We start from the raw sequence: 22317 nt of genomic DNA on the forward strand, positions 1-22317 counted from the left end.
CTTTTTCAAGAAAATTTCTCCTTAAATTAAAAAATGTATCCTTTTTATTCACAGTTTATGATTCTTTCCAAAGGAGAAAGACAGCTGCAATTAGAGATTTAGTACAGAACTGCCCCTTCGGGTGGTCAGATAAACAGCTTGAGACACACGCGCAGCTACTTGGGTGGGGTACATTTCCCTGCTGGCCTCGAAGACAAGCGCCCAGGGTGCTAAGAAGTTAGTGCACGGGGGTTAGTAGTCCAGGCCTGGTCCCTGACCCTCCCATTTTACCGTAAATGACTGAAGAGTCTCGAGCTCTCTAATTTTAAGAGTGAGCTTGCTCTTGTCTTTCCTCAAAGTACGGTTTTCATTTTGCGATTCTAGGAGGTTGGCTGAGATGTGGCTGTTGGTTTTGGCCAACTGGCTAATCTCTTTCTGAAGGATGAAGTAGCTTTCCGCCAGCTTCTCCTTCTCCTTCAGGAGCTCCTCCTTGGCCAGCATCATGTCTCTCTTCTCGGCCAGCAGGTTCTTGTTGTCCTGCACCACCTTGGCGCGGTCGGCCAGCGTCATCTCGTGCTTGAGCCGGAGGTCGTCCAGGATCTTGGTGAGGTAGCTGTGCAGCTCCTGCAGCTCTAACTTGGACTTGGACAAGGTGCTGAAATCGCTCTTCAGAGTCTCTATGTTGGCAGCAAGCCGAGCTGTTTCTGCACTCAAGAGCTCCTTCTCCTTAATGATCTCTGCCACCTTCTGCTCTGACTTGCTCTTCTCCTGGACAAGCACAAACTTTTCAGACTGCAGCTGCTTAGTACACACTCTTAACTCTTCTAGCTCCTGCTCTAGGAGCGCCATCCGCCCGTGAAGCTTATTGTTTTCATACAGGGACGACTCATTTTCCTGCTCTCTGGCTTCCTGCTCCCGGACAAAGGACTGCTGCACAGCGCGGATCTCCTCGTTCAGCCTCTGGCACTCTTCTTGTAGGCTCAGTCCGTCCCTCAGCAGGATGTTCTTTTCAGAACAGCACGTCTGAAGCTCGGCATTCAGGCTCTCTTTGGCTTGCAGGGTGCTCGTGTGCTCTTTTTCTAGACTCTTCCTGGCACTCTGGGCCTCTTTCAGCATCAGAGAGAGCTCGTGCTTGGTGGCAGCCAGCTCTTGGTTTTCCCTTTTCCTCTCCTGAAGTTCCTTCTCCAGAGTGTCGAGATTCCCAAGGAGCTTCATCTTCTCGTGCACCATGATTCTTCTGCTGGCGGACTCTTGATCGTACTTCCTTCGGAGATCTCCCATGGTTTTCACGGAATTCTCCCTTTCTGCAAGCAAATCTCCATTCTGCATTTCCAGGACAGACTTTTCCTTCAAGAGACTGTCATGCTGCTTTTTGAGCTTGGTAATCTTCTGACAGACCACCTCCTTCTCAGAAGTGAGGAACGCGATCTTCTCGTTCAGGCTCATCTCAACCCGGGCAGCCTCCTCCGAGCACTTCTTCAGTTTTTCAGCAAGGAGCCTGTTTTCACTTAGGAGTTCTTCTTTTTCAGCCGAGAGTCTTCTCTCAGAGGAAGCCAAGGTTTCTTTCTCATGCAGAAGCTGGATGCACTCGGAGTCTGTGATCTCCCGACTGGTCTTGATTTCTTCCAGGAGCTTGGTGAGGCTGCTGTTCGAGGCCTGAAGCTGCCGCATCTCCAGCTCCGCCTTCCTCAGAGCCCGCTGGGCCTCGTCCAGCTGCGTGCGGAGCCCGCTGGCCTCCGTGCTGAGCAGCTGCTTGATCTGGAGGGCGGCCTCCAGGCTGGCACTCAGCTTTTCCTGGTCCTGAAGGAGCACGTCCTTCTCAAACTGCAGATCTTTGCTGCTTTGGAGAAGATTTTCTCTTTCTACTTTTAAGGCGAGGCACATGTTATCAAGACCTGACTGCTTCTCCAAAGCTGACTTTTTCTCAGTGGTGAGATCTTCTATCTCCTGCACCAAGGTTTTCTGATCTTTGACCAGCTCATCGTAGGAGCTCTGGAGCTTCTGAATAATTTCATCTTTATCTTTGGCCAAGGCAAGGTTTTCAGTAACGAGCTTCTTGATGTGATCCTCCAGGTGACTTTTTTCTTCCTGATCCTTCTTAGATTCTGTGATCAAAGTATCTTTGCTGAGCTGGAGCTGTTCCATGAGCTCCTGCACACTTGCTCTGGAAGCCCGCAAAGAATCGTTTTCCATACTGATCCTCAGGAGTTCTTCCTGTGCCGTGTTAATTTCTCCCAGTAACTGCTCTCTCTCAACCGCCAAGGATTCCTTATGGACCTGCTCCTGCCGATAAAGCTTTTCGGCATCTTGCTTTTCTTCTAAGACTTTCTCCTTTTCTAAATGAAGTGTTTCATTGACCGACCACAGTTTCTGTTGATCTTTCTGAAGCAAAGTTATTTTGGCCTCCACCTCTACCAGCTTTGATAAAAGTGAACCTTTTTCTAACTTTAAAGCATTTCCCTCCTGTGCAAGAAGCTGCTTCTCTGATTTCAGACCCCTCAGCTCTTCTGACATTAGTTCAATTTCTTTTTTGGCTGATGTTAACAAATAAGTTAGCGACTACAGAGACAAAGGGTGGAAAGAATGGAAACAAAATGAAATCAAGCAGACAAATGTGAGCCCAAATAACCTAACGCAACCTAAATTGTAAAAGTTTGAAAAAAAAAATTTTTTTTACAATAAATGTCATAGAAACTACCTGGATAACAAGGGGGGGGGGATCTAGATGAAAAGAGCCCATAAAAGTATAATTAATACAAAGAAAATTGTAATTGGCAAATTGTAATTGCAAAGTGCTGGTCTACCTACTGGTTTATTTTCTCTTTGCAACACTTCTGAAATCATCCCTGAGTGGTCCCTAACAAGGCAAAAAGTGTAGTTTGACTTCGACATTGGGGCGCCAGAGTCTTTCCTGCCCTCCCAACTTCCCAGTTATTTCTACTGTAGGAAAAACTCAGGGAAGAATTTTTTAAAAATCCAAACCAGAGAACTACAAAAAGTGAGTGTATTTTAACCAAAAAAAGGGAGGGGGGTGAGGGAAAATAAACTGTTGCTTTTCAAACTAACCACAAGACCTTGACCTTCTAAAGGACAGTCACTGGCCTGACTGACTGAATCGCAATATTAAGTCTAACTTATTAAAAGTACAGACCAATTTGCTAGGCCTTGGTGAATAAAATAAATAGTTTTTTAAAAAAATATACTGATTTGTAAAATGACCTGACCACATTATCTGTCCTAGCGCTGTCCACAACCTTCTGCAGTGATGTCTGTGTCCTTTGTCTGCACGAATACGGTAGCCGCTAGTGAGCACGTCAAGTGCAGTGAGTGAGACTTAAGGGCTCAGTCTGTGATTTATTGAAACTTAACAAATTCAAACTCAAATTAATGTGTCCAGCGGCTAGTGCCTTGGACAGCACAGCTACAGATCACTGGCTCTTCAACTAGGAAACACAGCAACTCTGTGGGCTTCCTGAACCTCCTGACATCTTATATAAAAACCTGTTGAGCATATAAATTATCCCCGGGGGAGGGGGGAGAGTACATCTTAAGGTATCATCAAATTCATAAAATAGTCTGTGAGCCACTATTGTTGACAAACACTGACATTCGCAGGAATCGGATATCGAGACAACTTTGGAAGGGAAACAATCCTAACCAAATGACCCTTGTAAAAAATTAAAAATTAAAAAAAATTTTACAACACCAGGAAGCAGAACTGAGTCTTCATACAAACTACGGGAATGCTGTGGTTTGGTCAGACTGCCACATTTTAACGGAAACACTAAAAAAGCAGAGTCTGTCCAGAGAAAGGGAAGCACAAAGACAAAAGATCTGGAAATTATATCCAGTGTTAAACTGCTCATAAAACTGGAGATTTCTACAGGGAGAGGACGAAGCCTTGATGGCGGCACAGAGAAGAGAGAAAGTGCATGTGTACATACATAGCACGTGTGGTATCATGTCCAGTTTAATCAACGAGTTTTAGGTGGGGTTTTTTTCAAGTCTCACATAAGCTCTTTTACATTTCCTTTTCCCTAAACTCCTACACAAACATTAAAAGTAATTAAAGACAAGTATTTACTTTTCTTTGAGCAAGTGCAATGGTGGCAGGAAAAAGTTAAACACTGACAGGACGGTTGAACTTCATTAAGTGACCAGAGTCAAAAAATATACTGGGTTGCAGAGATGACCCTGACACCATAAAATGAAACACAATGTATTAAATTCTACTCTATTTAGTAACAGGAGTGTGCCTTCCGGGGACATATAAAAGTCCTCTCGAGAGCCCTCACTCTAATGTGCTCTATAGGAACCCCGCTTCCCCAGGGCACACTTGCTTGGCTTGGCCTCAGCCTGTTGCTTTGCTGCAAGATGTCTCTCTTAACCCCAGTGCAAGGTGGCAGTAAGATGGCCAAGATGAGAGGCCACAACAGGGTCTCCTGCAAGCAGGCAGAGAGAGCTCAGACAACACAAGATTCTCTGGGACAGCTGGGAAGCCCACAGCACAGGGGTGGGGGGCGATGGCTACACAGGACACTCAGGGGCAAGACCTGGACGTAGCCACCGCCACCCTTGAGAAGGAGCAGCAGCTGGCAGAAAGCACTGGAAGCCAAGAAAATGTAATTTGCCATCCTGCCATGCGCTCAGAGGTTAGCATCTGTAAAGGTCGGTGCGACCCACCCCATCTGCTGCTGCTTTGTACGCCCCGCTGCAGCCGTGATGCCACGCAGCAACGCGCTCCTCTCCCAGTACATACTTTGGCTTTGTCGGCTTGTTTTTTCAGTTCTGCCATCTCCTGCATCAAGTCGCTGTTCTCCTTCTGCGCGGCCTTCAGCCTCTCCTCCGTGTCCGACAGCGTCTTCTGCAGGCTCTGCAGGTCGGCTTCATGCCTCGCCTTTGTCTCACAACTGGCCTCCTCAAACCTGGCCTTCAGATCCTGGCACTGGTTGTGGCTCATTTCCATCTTCTTTTCCTGCAGAAACCCCGAGGGAAGCAGTAAGTCACCAGTTGTATCTGCACTGCCCTCGCCTCCCTCGCCAGCACTTAGTCTCATGTACTCTCTCCTCACCAGGTCCACCAGTTTCCTCAGTAGCTCTTTCTTTTCCTCCTCGTGCTTTTTGGCTGCTTCCTGCTGGCTCTGTTCTGCTTGGAGAGTTACCTCCCCAATACTCTTCTGCAGAAAGCTTGCGTTTTCAGTAGCCTTGGTAAGTTTGAGCTGCAATTCTTCTACATTTCTAGAACAAGGTTCAACACAAGGTGTCAGAGTTTTCAAAAGAATGCTTTAAATTCCAGTCATACTTAGAAAGACACTATTCATAATGTACTGATGATTATAGTTTGTAAGTAATTAATAACATCTGAAATAAACAAACAAAAAGGCCTGACTTGCCCTGAAGACTAATTTTAACAATTGAGGCAGTTATAGATACATTACTTAGAGTGACAATTATTGTAATTATGAAGGTTTTGTATTTTACATCAATAGATCTGTATGGAAAAAGGAATGAAAAGTAAACATAAATGAGTAAATATTTAGTAAGTTTCAAAAAATCTTAGCAGACGAGATTATCAAAAACTCATTCTACTGCCCCTTGAAAACACAAGATACAAAATGACAAGTGGTAACTTGAAGATCTAGCCTCCAGATACCAACGTGGGTCAGTAAGATGTACAGAAAATGTGTGACACAAACCTAGAAAACGGGCTATCAGAGGACTCTGAAAACAGAGGTGGGAAAATTGGAGGGTCCCTCTGGGCCATCCGACACCTGCAGAGCTAGAGCTCCCTGGGGCACCAGGCCACCACTACCTGTACAGCCCACTCCCCCCGCCCCACCCCCAGCAAGTCTGACCAAGGGGGCCAATCAAAGCCCAGGTGCCAACCTCCCCACCCCACCGCACCCCCCCCCCCCGTCACCATCCCGCTAAACTGTGGGGGTGCATGGCCAGAGATAAACCTAACTGCCAACCAGTCACACTTTCAGAATCATGGGTCTCATGGCCCTAAAATGTCCTCTCAAAGTTTTTGCCTTACAAAATAAAACATTTGATTTTTACCCAGCAGCAATGAAAAGAAAAGAAAGCTCAAAGCAACAATAGTCTCAGAATAAAGACGGGGGTGGGGTGGAGACAGAAGCTGTAGCTCGTGGCTGTAGCAGATACTGCTGATGACCAGCGGGGGTCCCGAGGCCGGGCCGCACAAGCCTGAAATCTCAGGCAAGTCACATCACCTCACGAAGCCTCAATTCCTTTCTCCTCAAGATGGGAACAAGAACACACTCACCTCACAGGATTACTAGGAGAATCGGAAAACCCACTCCACTAAAGCTGTCCACAAGGTGCAGGGCACATACCCAGTTCGCCTGTAATATGGGTTACCCTTCGTTACACTGAAACAGCCTAAAAATATCGTTAGCTGCTTGTGAAACATGTTTCCACCCCAGGTAAACTCCTGCCTTTTCTTTACAAGCCATCAAAAAGCCTCTAATACTGTATTGCTTAGAAGGTTCCATAGTTGATTTAAGCAGACAACTCATGTAGTAAGAAAAAAGGAAGAGCGGCAGGAAACCTTAAAACAGAACAATCCTGGGGCGCCTGGGTGGCTCAGTGGGTGGGTTAAAGACTCAGCCTTAGGCTCGGCTCATGATCCCAGGGTCCTGGGATAGAGCCATGTCCGGCTCTCTGCTCCACAGAGAGCCTGCCTCCTCCTCTCTCTCTCTGCCTGCCTCTCTGCCTACTTGTGATCTCTGTCAAATAAATAAATAAAATCTTAAAAAAAAAAAAAACAAAATAGAACAATCCAGAACAATCCTGAATTTTGGCTCCCCTCCCTCCTAGACCGCGCTTCAGAGGCGAACCTAAATCAGGCGCCCTTACAACCATTCATACATACCTTTCTTTCAGACGTAACTCGTCATTCATTTTTGTCAGCTGAGAAGAATTATCTCCGGACATCTTCATTATTTCTGCAATGTCGTTCTCCAACTTTTCCTTCGCCTTTATCAACTGCTCTTCTCTTTCATCCCTCTCTCTAAATTTTGCCTCCATATCTGAATACATATAGAAAAAAAATCACTGTAGTGTTACAATCAACAAAAGTTTATTGACCACATCCTATATTCCAAGGTTTGCTCTGGGAATATTTGTATATAGCAATCCCTGCCCTCATGAAAAACATATTCTAGCCAAGATGATGGACAAGAAACAAGATCAAACAAACAAACACAAATAGTATAAAAATAGTGTTAATTGCTAAGAGGGGAAAAAAATACAAGCAGAGAAAGGAATCAAGAAAGAGTTGGAGGGCTAAAATCTTGGGCGGGACCTCTCTGGATGGTGACATTTAAGCAAAGACTGGAAGGAACTTAGGGAAATCACGTGTAAAGGCCCTGAGGCACAAAAATGCTTGACTTGCAAGTATTGCCAACAAGGCCAGCATGGCTGGAGTAGAACGAACAAAGGGAAGAATAGTATGAGAGGTCATCAGAGAGATAACAGGACGTGACATTGGTAAGGACTCCAGATTCTACTCTGAGTGAGATGGGAGTCACTGGATGATCTTGAGTAGAAAAGTGACATGACCCGACTTAGCGGAAGGATGGCTCTGGCTGCTGTGCTGGAAATGGACTGAAGGAGATGAGGGCAGAAGCAGGCAGAGCAGGCGGCCAGCTGTTACAGCAGCTCAAGTGAAAGACGATGGTGAATCAAGGACAGTGGGAGGAGTAGAGGTGTGTGGTGGATTCCGACTCGTTTGAAAACAGGGCAGAGAGGGTTTGCAGAGGTTACAGATCTCAAGCAAATATTTTATCACATTATACTACACTAAAGAGAGAAGTGACTCCTGAATAATGTTATTGTAACGTACTACAGTTATCTCAAATCCTAGGAAACCTACTGTGTTCAGTGCTTAGTAAACACAGACCGCTTACCTGTTAAATTTTCTCTCAACTTCTCCAATTCAGTAGACAGTGCGTTAAACTGTTCCTCCTTTTGGTGTAATTTATTTACAGTTTCTATTGAGGATAGAGTCAAAAGTTTAATATATTTCATACTTAATAAGCCATCTAGAGGTTGATGGTCTTACAACCAAATCAAATCACATACTAGGGATTTGAGAGGACAGAAATACTAAAGAGTCTCATTACAACAGCAAACCACTGTGTAATGACTAGAGAAGAAAGGATGCATCTCTTTTCGCCCCCCGTATCTGTGGGTTAGGCAGGCACAGAGCACACCTTTCCAGGCCTCTTTCTCTTATTTCCAGCTAAAATTCAATAAAGCTATCAATGACTAAAGATCAAGTAAGATAAGATTTTTCCCAAGTATACTTAATTTTTACGTGGAACAAGCCTTTAGTCACAAGAAGAACGAAGTAAGTGGGAGTCTGAGACTTCAGGAAGCCAGTGCAATCTGGCATTTCCGTGTGCTGTGGAAGCTTCTGGAAGCACGACGTCAGACTGCACGAGCCATCTATTCCCTGTACTCCAGAGGCCAGCTCCAGCTTGGGAACCTGACATTCTCCGAAGCCATACTTAGTAAGACATACCTTGCATGCTTCTCTGAACAGAGACTGCCTCCTCCGAAGCTTCAGCAAACTTTTCTTTCTAAAATTAAGAATGGGATCGTCAGAACAGGAGGATTTCAAATTGCAGAAATAAAACGTTTCAACCAGTTATAACTAAAACACTATCTACTTTTTGTGACCGATTTTGTTTCATTAAAATTTATACTTAAAAACGTGTAAACGCCAAATACCACCATATATATATATACCGTGTGTGTATGTGACACAGGGGAACAGGGCTTACATCCATGTCCTGGCCCGAGCATGCATGTACATCTGTACGCATGTGTGAACGTGCATACGTGTGTGCTTGGGCATACGTGTGGCACATGCGTATGCTTTTTTCCATGCTGCCACCCTCAAGCAGCAGGACTTCTCTTCAGGAATCTGCCTGAGACAGTGGTCAGAATTCTGCAGTGTTGGGGCGCCTGGGTGGCTCAGTGGGTTAAGCCGCTGCCTTCAGCTCAGGTCATGATCTCAGGGTCCTGGGATCGAGTCCCACATCGGGCTCTCTGCTCAGCAGGGGGCCTGCTTCCCTTCCTCTCTCTCTGTGATCTCTTCCCTTCCTCTCTCCTACTGTGATCTCTCTCTGTCAAATTAATAAATAAAATCTTAAAAAAAAAAAAAAAAAGAATTCTGCAGTGTTTTTCTGTCTGAGAGTAATCAGAGCCAGTATCTTGAAACTACTATCAACTACTTCTTAAACCAAAAAGGCCCACTGCTCACCTACTCTCTTCTGAACATGACAATAGATTTAAAAACAAAAAACAAACAAAATGAAAAAAACGCAGCGTTCTCCTGGTTTTCCTGAGATGAATTTTGAGCTGGATGCACCAAGAAAAATTTTCAGTGAGTATTTCTAACTGTTTAGGATTATGAATAAAATGGGCACACAAGCCACACAAGTCCACCAAAGCCCAAAGATTGTCCCCTGTGTTTTCTCCAAAGCCAGACTTAGGTGGCAAGTTTTCTCTTGAGTACACAGACAGATAGTAGTAGATGTACACTAATTTAAAAGAAAAGTAAATAGCTTCAAAGTTTGGGGGAGGGAGGCAACGCCACAGAAATAGTGTGGGACTCAAAACACATTTTTTAAAGGCCATAATATTAGAAAATCATGATTCCCAAGCCAACTTGCTCTCAAAATATAGCTAAAATACTGTATATCAAAACTGCCCAACAGAACCATCCACCATGATGGAAATAGTCTATCCTGTGCTGTTCAATATGGTAGCCACTAGCCAAATGAGGCTATTAAACACTTACAATGTGGCTAGCACAACTGAAGAACTGAGTTTTAAATTTTATTTAATTTTAATTCATTTAAATTTATATAGTCACATGTGGACAATGGCTACAATAGTGAACAGTGCAGCTACACACTTGACATTTGAAAAAGTAGAACTTCGTAATATTGGCATTTTTAAAAAAAAGCAAACACTTATTCACCTCTGGTACTAGCACAGAAGTGTAATAATCCAGGAAGAAATGGCATATAGAGGACCTAAGACAAGTGTCCCTTCCTAACTCACGATTCTCTTTCCGGCTTCTCCATACACCTACGACTTTCCTTTCCCGTGCTGTGTGCTTACGGTTGTCAGCCTTGACTAAGTTCAGTTTTTGATGCAGGAAGAAGGGAAAACAGTTGAGAAAAGGCAAGAAAAACAAAATATCTTACAACCTGTGATTAAGGCGAGAGGATAGATGCAAAATGTAATTTGCTGAGGTGGGTTATAGTGAGTTGGAAGAAAGGACTCCCGGACTCCGCTGACGGGGTGCGAGCGGTCCAGCACCACGCTCTCCGGTGCGCGGTCAGAAGGAGGGAGAAGGCAGAGCCTAAACCTCATTATAAATGAAACCCTCAGTGCTGGGCGGATAAGCTTGGGAGAGCCCTGTGTTTAGCAAAACCAGGCGATCACACGCCAAAGCGGCTCATTTACCAGAGGCAAAGGACAGATTTAAATAAAGAAAAAGTAATACCTACCTTTATTGCTAGGTCGGGTTTGATCCAATTCCCTTCAAGGTACTTACCAGCCCAGGACTAATACACTCAATTTAAATGAATACTTTGAAAGAGAAAGGCAAAGAGATCCAATACTTCTTTCTTTATGGAGATTTTTGTTTTTAAATCAGGAACGTTATTCAAATGGCCAGAAACCCTGAGAGTCCGATTCCCAAGAGGTACTTACCAAAATCTGAAGTTCTTTTTCCAAAGCCTCTTTCACTTGACTGACTTCACGCAAGTTTTCCTGAAGGTTATTAAGTGTTAGCTCTCGCCCCTGCAGCTCTCTGGTAACGCTACTAGCCTACCGTACAGAGTTACATGGTGCAGAAGCAAACCAACACGAGGAAACAAAAAAGAATGAATGAGGAACAAAAAGTAAAACAAATATAAAAAACCTATGAGAAACAAACACAACCAAATAAAACTGAAAGGAATAAAGGCATGGGTTAAAGAAAACAACAAAAAACTATTTTGTTGTTGTTGTTGTTGTTGTTTTTAGTTTTTGGTTAATTTTAAGAAGGGAATGACTTCGCACAATCAGTTCTAGATAGTACGATCTAATGACTATTTAAAATAGTCAAAAGGAGTATTTTTCTATACCAAAATTTGGAATATCCACATGATTTAAAGCAGAAAGTGCAGACGCTTACTTTCTAAATAGCTAAATCAAGCATCTTCATTTTCTGGACTTTAAAGGCCGTCAAGTAGGAAGAATGCAGACATGCGGCCTGTGTTATTTCCTCTATGTTTGCATGTGCTTAAAGTAGTTCAGCATTAAAAAAAATAATAAAAATTTTAAAATGCACTGGCAACGGTAATCAGAAATTGGTTTTCATCAAATCTTGAGGTAAAAATATTTGACCAACCCTTAGCTATGGATTCTCTATTAATTAATTTTTGTGATTTGATTGGTATTTCGGATCCGAGTGAGGAGATTTGAGAAAATCTTCCTGTAATTAGCTTGTCATCTTCAAAGAAGGTTACTTGGCGATTTTTCAGTCTGTCCTCCCACCCCCCCACCCCCGTCTAACCTTACAACCCTTCGTCCAAGAAGTATTTTCTCCCACAAAAAGCTCCGAACGCTGGGCATCAGCCCCAGCACTCCCACTGGTGGGAGGACTGGGACCATTCATTCCTCAAACAGTCCTTACAGATGAAGACGACATGTGGCAAGGCTGATTAGACAGGGATGTAGCTGGCCAATGTTTCAGGCAATTTCCTACGCCTCGACCAAAAGCATACTTGTCTGTCTGTCCTCAAAAAGGCAAGAAATAGGAGGCATCCTCACCGCGGCATAGGAAAAGCTCTCCAACAGGCCAGGAGCAGCGATGCGAAGGGCTCCGGGCTCTGCACCTTATTCTGCTACTTATCCCCGCGCGCTAACTGACCAGTCCCGTGGCACTCAGTGTCCACAGCTGTGTTTGCCCAAGGGCTGATGGACAGGACAATGATGTAAATGCAGAGGAGGAGGAGATAATCATATAAGCTTCTTTCTTGTCTATTCCTTCATTTACCTTAATACCATCCTCTTAGGGAGCTCTCTATTTTAAAAGAGATTACAGGGGCACGTGCGTAGCTCAGTCTGTGGAGCATCTGACTCTTGACTTTGGCTCAGGTCATGATCTTGGGGTCAGGGGATTAAGCCCCGCGTCAGGCTCCGAGCTCAGCAGGGAGGCTACTTGAGATTCTCTCTCTCCCTCCCTCTGCCCCTCTTCCTGCACATGTGCTCTCTCTCTCTCTTAATGAAATAAATCTTTAAAAAGGAATTAGAGACTAGAACCAAGCTTAAGCAGAGCACAGAGCATGTCCCAGGGACAAAGTCGTTAAGTACACAGATGCTAAGAAACCAAAATAAATTAACCTAGTTGAGCCCTTATTTTCTCTAAATCTCCTCAGATGAAACCACACTCAAGATACTCAGAGGACACTGCACGCCAACTGGGAAATCCACTAGCACCGGGCAGGCTGCTGTAAGCAAATCAGGAATCTGGAAGATGAATGAGCTCCATTCCAAAGTGACATACAACGCAAAGTGAGACAGACAAGCAGAAAATAAAAGGACGGAGGATGTCAATACAAACCTTGCCACTTTCAGTATTCTTTTCAATCTCTAGATTTTTTATCTGTTTCTCAGCTGCCTCAAGCTGCTGTCTAAGTTTCTCGATTTCCGATTTACCTTCGGAACTGGCTTTCCGAAGTGCATCAAGATCCAAGAGCTTTTCTTCAGTAGCCTTGAGCTGTGATGCAAAATTATCAATAACCTTGGTTTGTTCACTGCATTTGGCTTGGAGTACCTCTAGCTCCTTTACCTTTATTTCAGCTTCCTGCAATTTGTTTAAGGTGTCCTCCATTTCTACCAGATGCTGGTCTTCCGCTCTGTCCAGCTTCGCCTTGAGGGCTTCCAGGCTGCTCTCCTTCTCTGCAATGACCGCCATCAGCTGACCTCTGAGGGCTTCTAGCTCTTTCGCATGAGCAGACCTTTCAGAGTCTTGTTTGTTCTGCAGATTTTCTACTTCGTGCTGGTAATCTAGTCTCATCTTCTCTATCTGTGTTTTTAACTCGGCAAACTCTGCTGTCTCCGTCCCGACCCCTTTGCTGAAGGACACCTTCAGCTCCTCCATCGCCTGCTGGTGGGACGCGATGGCCGTCTCCAGCTTGGACTTCCACAGGGCTATCACATCAGAGTTCTCCTTGTTGGCGTGATCAAGCTTGCTTTTCAAGGACTCGTTCTCCTTGGAAAGCTTCTCTGTGGCAGCCTGAAGAGCCTTTATCTCCTTCTGATGTGTTTCTTCGCGGGCTCCAAACTGCTCCTTCAGAGAAGTGATTTCTCTCTGGTGGTCAGCACGGGCGGCTTCTAACTTTTCTTGCAAAGAGCTTATCTCTTGCAAAAAGGAGAGTGACATGTCAACATCCCCAGCAGGCTTATGGGACTCTAGCCTCCTCCGCAGTTCAGCTACCTCCTGTGCTCTCAATGCTAGGTCTTTTTCTAGTTCCATTATACGGGACTTTTCCGACACCGTAGCCACCTAGTAACCGCAGTCCAAAGAAAAACAAATCACGTAAATAACCAGTCACTGAAGATCTTCTTTAACCTTGAAGATTTTTAATAACTCCCCCACCTCAGGCAGTCGTGGAGCTCGTGTGAACCCCGGAAGGCTGCCCCACCTCTAACTGCCGTCAGGGAGGGAGCCCAACTCTGAGAACCCCAAAGTTGTCATCTTTGGCCAACTTCCACCAGCTGGAGATGCTCAATCGAAAATTGATGTGCAATTTAACTTACTCTGGAATTACTTCTTTTCCCTCTAAAGAAACTTAGAGAAGTGCCCATCAACTGATGGTAAGTTACTGGAAAGAATGTTTTTCAAAGTTCTTATGTATGTCCAGCTGAGGGAAGACAGAAGCCTCCTCATTTTACCTGGCTTTTCCCTCCTCTGCTTCACCCAGCATGTGTAAATGCTCACTTATCTAATGTGGGTGATTTTAAAGACCTGTGCTGTCTGGTGTAATAGCACACATGGCCCCTGAGCACCAGAAATGTGACCGATGCTGTAAGGCTAACAGAGACAGATTTTGAAGACTTGGGGAGTGGGGAGGCCATAAAATATCTTGTTGATAATTTTATACTGATTTTTATATTGATAAATTTTATACTGATAAAATGATGTCATTTTGGATAAACTGGCTTATATCAAATATATCACTAATTTTACCTGTTTCTCTTTATCTACCAAAAATTATATTAACGTGGGTGGCAGAGTTTTCGATTACATACACGTGGTTGGTATTCTATTTCTGTGGCCTATGACTGGTATAAAAGATGTGATATTACCTATCAAACGTTACAGTGAATCAGCGGTAGAGATCAGAGCTTTAGCTGGATAATGAAGAAATACTTCACTAACTTTTTTTTTTTAGAAAGACAAAATAGGAACAATTACTTACCTTCAATTATATACATGAATCTTTAGAGAGTCCCCCCTTTTAGATAATTCAATTGGCATTTTAACGTACATCTCTTGCTTACCTAACCCAGTGGTTCTCAGAATTTAGTATGCACGTCTCCTGGGATGCCGTCTGAAATGCAGGTTCCCGTGCGCTCCCACATGTTTTGATTCTACTTGAGCTCTGGGACCACACCCAGGAATCTGCTTTTTTTAAACACCCCAGGACTAGGAAAAACACTTTTCTAACCTGTGTCCTTCTCTCTTAAGAAATGACTTCCCTCTGATACCTGTACGCCAGTCAGTGTAGGGCACAAAATATGCGGGAATTGGTCGCTTCAGGCATAAAAATGAATTATTGGACTAACCTGGGAAAGAGAAGGGAACATGAATGATTTAAAAACAAATTTCAAGGATCAAAACTCCTCCGGGTTGAAGGCTCTTCTCCCTCACTGCCTTTACTGGGACAGAAAGTGATGGACGTGTTTCCTTTGTTTCCTCTGTCCACCTACGGGCTGTGATACGGACGCACATTAACACGTCCACAAAGGGCTGGGAAAAGAAAGCAACCGAGTCCAAAACAGCACGAGGAGTCGCTGACTACTTCAGAGCCAGCTACGGTGTGTGCTGCAGGGCTACAGATGCTCTGGGTTAAAGACGTTTATTTATGGACTTTTATCTGGGGCAGGGGATGGGGTGTCCAAGAGTTTGTTGCCACAGAATAAGGACCAAAACATTAATAAACCCCAATGCTACAAGGTCTGAGATCTGAATAAATCCAAAGAGACAAAAGTTCTCTATCAGTCAGTATCAAATAAAAAATAAGTGAAAAAAAGAATAGTGTGATTATACTGTAGCATTTCCACAGCTCTTCCATTTTTGTTTTGTTTTACTTCCCAAAGTTTGCCCTTGAGCAAAGCTATGTGTCTGCCTCTCCCACCAGGATAAAAGTCAGGTATCATTTCTCATTCTGGTGACTTTCCCCGTGGCAGCAAACACCCGGCGCATAAACTGGGTTTACAGCTGAGAGGACATCTAAAGTGCTTCCTAAGAGGAAAGGAGGTGACAGGGAACTCGGGCGGCTCACTGGCTGGTTTCACTCTTGGCCAAGCACAAGTGAGGATCCGATGAAAGGCATGACTTCTTATTAGAAAGACAACAGTCTGAATCTGGAATAGTTGGATACGCTAGGTTGCAAACGATGCCTTCTTATCCACGGGGGAAAAGAAAAGGCATCCATCTGAGTTGCTTGCTGACAAAGGTACGTAGGAGGAGTTCACAGGTTAAAAAAAAATGGATATATATGTATGTATTTCCTTGCTTCAACAGCCATTCCCACAAAAGGAGCCCAATCTTATCATCAGTCCCTTATATTTCCCAGATCAAGTCTTTGGCTCTCAGGTGAGAAAGAAACATCGACAAACTACCAGGACTTTTTCCTTACCAAATACACAGGAGATACCTTTACTTCTGAGGCCAACTGAGAAAATTTTCTCTTTTTAAAAAAGAAAAGCTTATGATTTAGAGAAGAAAAATTGCTCAGTTAGCTTGATTTTTAGATCAGTCAATGATTTCTCAACAAAAGAAATTTCTACAAATACTAGTGATTCAAAAGAAAAAAAATCAGGGATACCAAGTTTGATCAGAGACAGAGTAATTTTTAAAAATTTTATACTTGAGGATCTGGGTAATTTAGCCACTGACAGTCAAATTTGTGATTTAAAAAGTATATATACATACATGTCCTCTTATGTGTAAATGCTCGGATTATTTATTAAATTCTCCAGCACAAAACTAGCTCCGAAACAGACTCCATCCTGTGGCCGTCAAGAGCACAGACTCTGGGCCAAGTGTTCCAGATACAATTTCTGGCTCCACTATTCCTATCTGCTGTGTAACCTTGGGCAAATTATTTAACCTTTCCTTCCCTTAACATCCTCATCTGCAAAATGGGGGTGATGCCACCGTCCCTCGGGGTTGAGGTGAGACGGGGTATGTTAATGCCGGGGCCGCGCTCCGAACAGTGCCAGGCACCGGTCAGCACTCTGCAGGTGCTGAGATACACCAACAAGTGAAAACCTGACTCACGCACTGGCTCCAGGGGCCAAAGACAGTGAGCCGGGGTTGTAGGAAGTGGTTCTGTTCTCAGCACACTTCTCCCTCCTGACAGCTGAGATTTTTACCTACTGGTGACAAAAAGGAGGGACGTGCAAAGACAGATCAGGTATCAAGAAAAAAAAGGTCACTGGGATGAAAGTCCTTAACTCTCATTCAAAAGAGCCAGTGTTTCAATTCCCCTACAGGTCAGGGAAGAAGGCAGGAAAAGAGAGGTAAAGTAAAACAGCAATAACAAAAAAATTCTTCAGAAAACCCTGTCACTGGGAATGTGAGAGCAAGAGGACAGTTGACTGCTCGTGGCAAACTGGAGAGACGTATATCAAGGTACGGATACAAAGAGCCTCGAATGTGGCTGTGCACGTCCACGCAGTCTACACGCAGTTGGGGAGCTCCTGACCTTGGTTTTGGTTGAGTCAACCAAAGGAATGAGTCTTTACCTTGGACAAAAGACTGGATATGCCACAGCCGTGCCTACCCATCAGTCTACGCTCCTGAGCCCCTGAACGGCACCAGGACCAAACTCGGGTGGAACCACTGGGCCAAGGCACGTCCCCCGAGGCGTCACCATTCACATACACGGGTCTGCTTCATTAAACAGTGAAAACCATTACCCTAGTGTCTTCTAACTCCCTCTGGAGTTTGTCAGCTTTGGTCTTTTCAAAGAGCAGGCTCTGTTCAAGCTCCTTAATGCGGGCATGCTCCAGTTTGGTCTGCGTCTGTTAGTAAAAAGGAAGAGGAAGAGAACACAACAGTGCCACCGTGACATGCCAGCACGAGAGGAGAGGCAGCGGCATGCAGGCTGAGCCACCAGTACCTTCCGCCAAAGGATGAACGAAAAGGGAAATGGAGACGGGCAGAGGATGGGCTGAGATGGGGCGGCCGGGGGGCGGAGGATCGCTCCCGGATGAAAGGGCGAGGTGGGCGGGACGCGAGCTAGTCTGCGGAGACCCGCGAGAGTGGGAACACGGGAGGCAGCATGAGCGGTGTCAGAGGCGTGCAGCCAAATATAAGTTACATTGATAAGTGAGGTCGATCAGCACAAATTAGAATCGTTAATATTCCTCTAAACTATCAATTTCCCCCACCCCGCAACAGCTGTTTGACATTACTGTGTATGTAACTGACGCGGTGACTTTCAACAAATAAACTGAACCTCAGAATGACCACTGCCATCCCCCTGAATATGGCCAACACAAGCTCATAAATCCTCCAGGTGTCCAGTAAGTCCCGGGGGCAGATCCCAGTGCTATGATGTGGACAAGCGTGAAGCGTTAAGCCTAATGGAGGGAATCCAGAAACCAGAGCTGAGAAAATCACACCAGTGGCCTTTGCTGAGATGAGCCAAAAGGGTCTGGCATTCTTAGCAGTATTTCCCAGTTCCCTAGTTTCCTTCTAAAAGTGGGGTCTCCAAAAACGGTTTGTCACCAAGGAGAAAAAGGAGGGGGTCCTATTTACAAGGAGAAAATTCAGTAATAATTACGTCTGACGGCCTCCATCTCGGAGACTCAGACCAGGAGAGAAGTTGGGAGCTGGTGAAGGGCTCGTCTTCTCCATCCTAGGATGGAGCCGTTATCAGCTCGGGAGTAAGAAATGGGTGACTCGGCACAGAGGCATGAGTTTGAACTCCATGCAGAAAGAGCTGGTAAGATCCTTAGCTGTGTTTCAAAAACCTCAGAGACTCCCCATCATCACTTAACATAGCTGTGAACTGACAGGAGAACCCAGAGGGCAATCTCTTTGTAACAGCGGAGTCTCACTCAATGGGAAATAATCTCTATGTCAGTTTGAACAGGCCTCTTCCCCAACCAGTTCCCCACCTGAGGGGCTATCAGCAGACCAAGGGACAAAACCTAGGGACAGAGCTGCTCCGAGCCTCTGGTATTAATTTAAATATTTTGTGATTTTAGCTGGCCAGATCTCTGTCTGGACGATTACAGGCAAAAATGACATGGAACTCTAAAGCACGGGGTGGACCATGCTAACATTATCTTTCACTGACTCCAGTGGTCCTCTAGGGATTTCAACACAAAAGAGGTTCGTGTGCTTGAGAACCAAGTATAAACCATCATGGAACATTTAAAAAATGAACCCCCCCCAATTTTTTTTAAATTTCTTCATCTGCTTCAGCTCTAGATACTCAACAGAAATAATGAAATAAAATTCAAAACCTGGGGCATCTGCCTTTGGCTCAAGTCATGGTCTCAGGGTCCTGAGATAGAGCCCCACACTGGGCTCTCTGCTCAGCAGGGAGCCTGCTTCTTCCTCCTCTCTCTGCCTACTTGTGATCTCTCTCTCTCTCTGTGCCAAATAAATAAATAAAATCTTTTTTAAAAAATTCAAAATCTAACTGTCTGGACAGTCCCCTTGGTCCATATGTGCCTCAGACAGAAGCTGTTCAATTTACCTGCTTTTACGAGAAAAGGATCGAATCCAGATCTACGTAATCGGGGTCACAGCCTCAAGAACTGAAACCCAAAACTAACGGTAAAAAGTAAAAGGCAACAGAACCTTTCTTCACCTCTGACACTGAGTTCAGTGTCCTCTGGGTGGAAGCTCACTACTTCCAGGTAAAGAGCAAATATCCACTGAATGTGATCTTCTTCCCATCACGAGGTCTTCCAGATGCCTGCGACACTGCCTTGCCGGCGGGTGTGCACACAAACCATCTGGGACTCGACAGCTGTCTGGGCCATCAGCAGCGAGGGAACTAGCGATCCCCGTCCATGCCTCGGTGTGTGGTCAAAACATTACACTGGACAGGACACCCCTCCTTTCAAAAGTATTCCTTTCTCACATTAAGACAGAGCATCCCGAGAGGGAAGTTCTGGGACAGGGACTGAGAGGGAAAGCAAAGGCTCTGCGAGAAGCGCACAGGAAAGGCGGGAGGAAGACCCCATGCAGACTGACACCGGATGCAGCGGAGCCTGTTTGGGGAGGAGAGAAGAGACCCAGATCACTGAAGTAGCTTCACAAAAAGGAGACCTTCAGAACGGAGGCTTTTTAAAAGTCCGGTCTTAAGCTGTCTCTTTCAGCTGCCAGGAGGTGGCAGGGAGAAAAATCTCTGTTTTAATTTTATTCTCTTACGGTGGTAAAACAAAGCCAAAAGTTGGGAGGTTCTTTCTACTGGCATCACAGCCAGCAGCTTGCCAGGGGGAAGCCACGCTTTCGAGGCTGTTTAGGTGAGATCTGTGTTGGGCATTTGGTCCAGATCAGAGGGAGGAGGGAGAAGAAACACCTACGTGGCTGGTAGCACAGCTACTAGAAAAATCGCATTTCAATAATAATAAATTTAAAGCACATGGCGTCTTCACTGAAGAATGCTCCTCTCTAGTTTCACCAACTCAGGGAAAACCCTGCAGCCACAATGCACGGACACTTGAATTTCTTGTCACCTGCACTGGCAGGCACCGACCAGCAGAGGGAGCTCACAAAAGACAATGAATCTCACATAAAGGCCCTCCGAATGCCCTTCTCCCTACGCGGGAATAAAATTACTCCACTTGGAATACTTTCCAAAACCACTTGGGAAAACTTTCCTGCAGAATTTCTCTAATTCCTTCCTCTTACGTGTCTTACGTTTCAGTTAGCTATCCTCTCTTTCAGAATAATTCTATTAAAATGAGAAGACATTCTGAGTTAAGTGGAGAAGGCCAGGTCCCCAGACAAAATCTTTTTTTCCTTTCTGGCAAAATTTTTTATAAAGCGAACATTTGTTTATGCACTAAATAAATGGATTTATACAGCTTATTCATTACATACAATCTCTTCAGGCTACAAATGTAACTGCTCTGAAAGCCACATGCACAGAGATATTAAGATCAATGTCTCAGGTCAGATGATGATGCCGTTAGTATTTGAGTGTATCAATAAGCATTTTAATCTGTCATCAATCTGGGTTAACAAGGGAAATCTCCACACAGTTAAGTGCCCTCTTACATTCTCAGGATCTTCAGAAATCTGGCTCTTTTGCTATCAGTAAAAAAATGAAAAAATTAAACATCGACAAAAGGAGAAATTCCACTAAAGTTTCAATTATGTGTTAAGGGTCTCAAAACAACTCTGATAAATTTCAAGTGAGTTTACTGGCCGGCTTATGCCAGCCTAGTGCCGAGGGGAAGATTTCACTTGCCCCTCCTCAGCACACCCTTGGCTGTGTCTCACATGAATCAGATGAGGATGAGAAACTTCTAATGAGACTTTGGGGTGTTTTTAAATGGGTAAAAACAACACAAAAGTCAACTAAAAGAATGTTACCATAGATGAAATGAGCAAAGAAGGGAACTATTGAATTAGGAATAATCCACTAAATTCTGGGCCTTATAAAACTAGAACTCAAAGAATGTCTTCCTTACTCTCGGTTGACTACAAAGACAATTACCAAAGGAATCAGAGATCCTATCAGAAGGGCCCTTGGAATGGAATCATGGTGTGGGTCACCAATAGGCTTTGAACTTGTAATAGCAGCAAAAATGGATATTCTGGGAATTACACAGTCAAGTGAAAGTTTTACCAAAATATTACAGACTAAAGTATCAAAAATCTGCAAAATTTGAATAATTTCATAATTCGTATGTCATACATCTAGCAGTGGTTTAAAAAGCATCAAAATCACATGAATCTAAAAAACTGATATGAATAATTGTCTAAAGATGAGAAATTTGATGCTAAAGGAAATCCCTGTGAATGTAAAATACGCCACAGAAGTTAAAGAAGCTGATATAGAAATCGCTCTTGTTTTTTCTTTGGGTAATTACTTTTTAAAAAATCGATTACTGGAACACATGTTTATTCCTTTTACAAGACTATAAAAAAATTGATCCTGCTCAATTGAAAAGCAAAGCTGAGAGAAAGCACGAAACTTTTGGGGGGACTATCATGATGAAGTTAAAAGTGCTCCTTGCAATGCCATTTCTGATCATCAGAGGAACATCTAGAATCTTACATGGACAAAGCGCCAGATTTATGACTTGATTAACTCCAATTCCAGGATTTGAATTTTGAAGCGCAAGAAAAGAGTAGTAAAAATCTGACTGGGTCACTGGAGTTGGGACAGCACCGTCCCAGGCCCACGGACCCGCAGCCACGCCCACAGCACAGCCCAGACCAAGTTCCCTCTGCTGTCTGTTCTGGCACAATGAGCTCATCTGAATTTGTGAATACTAGTACCCAGAAAAGCTGCAGAGAGCCGGAGGGGTTTTACCTCAAGATCGCCTTTCGTGATGGATTCTTCCTCAACCCGGAACTGAAGGTCCTCCACCTTCCTGTGCAACAAAACCAAAACAGAGCACATAAGTAGCCAAGGAACACATCCGCCTTACCAAAAACAGAATTTATAATCAACACCCTGGTGATTGTAACAGATGATGGTGGAAGAAAATAAAGAAATGTATTTTAGGCATCCGGCTTAGAAATCCAGTAGCTCTATTCTATCTAGGAGACTTCAGTGTTTTAGAGGTACTGACTCCACGAGGCAGGAAGTAAGAGTTGAGAAAAACCAGCTGGTTTCCCTTGGTCACAATCAACAGAGTGAATCTAATCAGGACAGGACCAGCCTACAGGGAAAAAGTCTAATGACCACAGAAATAGGTTCTGAAACTTCCAGTCTGTAATTTTTACTTTCCAATTATAGAACATAGGGGAAAGTGGCACAGAAAACCAATCTCTCTTGATACAACTCCATATGTCACATGGATATGTCAGGGTAAGGCT

At 44.3% G+C, this 22317-nt stretch overlaps 1 protein-coding gene across 4 annotated transcripts in view; it reads right to left on the reverse strand.

Annotated features, from left to right (window-relative positions):
* Positions 1-22317, reverse strand: part of CLIP1 (CAP-Gly domain containing linker protein 1) — a 122798-nt gene that overhangs the window by 35778 nt on the left and 64703 nt on the right. Inside the window, exons 8-17 of one of the 4 annotated variants that reach the window (XM_059139599.1) lie at positions 21809-21869; positions 20545-20577; positions 17220-17324; positions 12631-13575; positions 10734-10850; positions 8527-8584; positions 7910-7993; positions 6874-7030; positions 5051-5216; positions 4739-4954 (exon numbers count right to left, since the gene is read on the reverse strand). In XM_059139599.1, the coding sequence (XP_058995582.1) occupies positions 4739-4954; positions 5051-5216; positions 6874-7030; positions 7910-7993; positions 8527-8584; positions 10734-10850; positions 12631-13575; positions 17220-17324; positions 20545-20577; positions 21809-21869 (1942 nt within the window). Of the gene's footprint in view, positions 1-270; positions 2539-4738; positions 4955-5050; positions 5217-6873; positions 7031-7909; positions 7994-8526; positions 8585-10733; positions 10851-12630; positions 13576-17219; positions 17325-20544; positions 20578-21808; positions 21870-22317 lie in introns of all 4 variants that reach the window. The other 3 variants (XM_059139600.1, XM_059139602.1, XM_059139601.1) reach the window with 3 other exon arrangements.

Source organism: Mustela lutreola, chromosome 11, assembly GCF_030435805.1.
Source record: "Mustela lutreola isolate mMusLut2 chromosome 11, mMusLut2.pri, whole genome shotgun sequence".
In the NCBI taxonomy this organism is placed as follows: Eukaryota; Metazoa; Chordata; class Mammalia; order Carnivora; family Mustelidae; genus Mustela; species Mustela lutreola.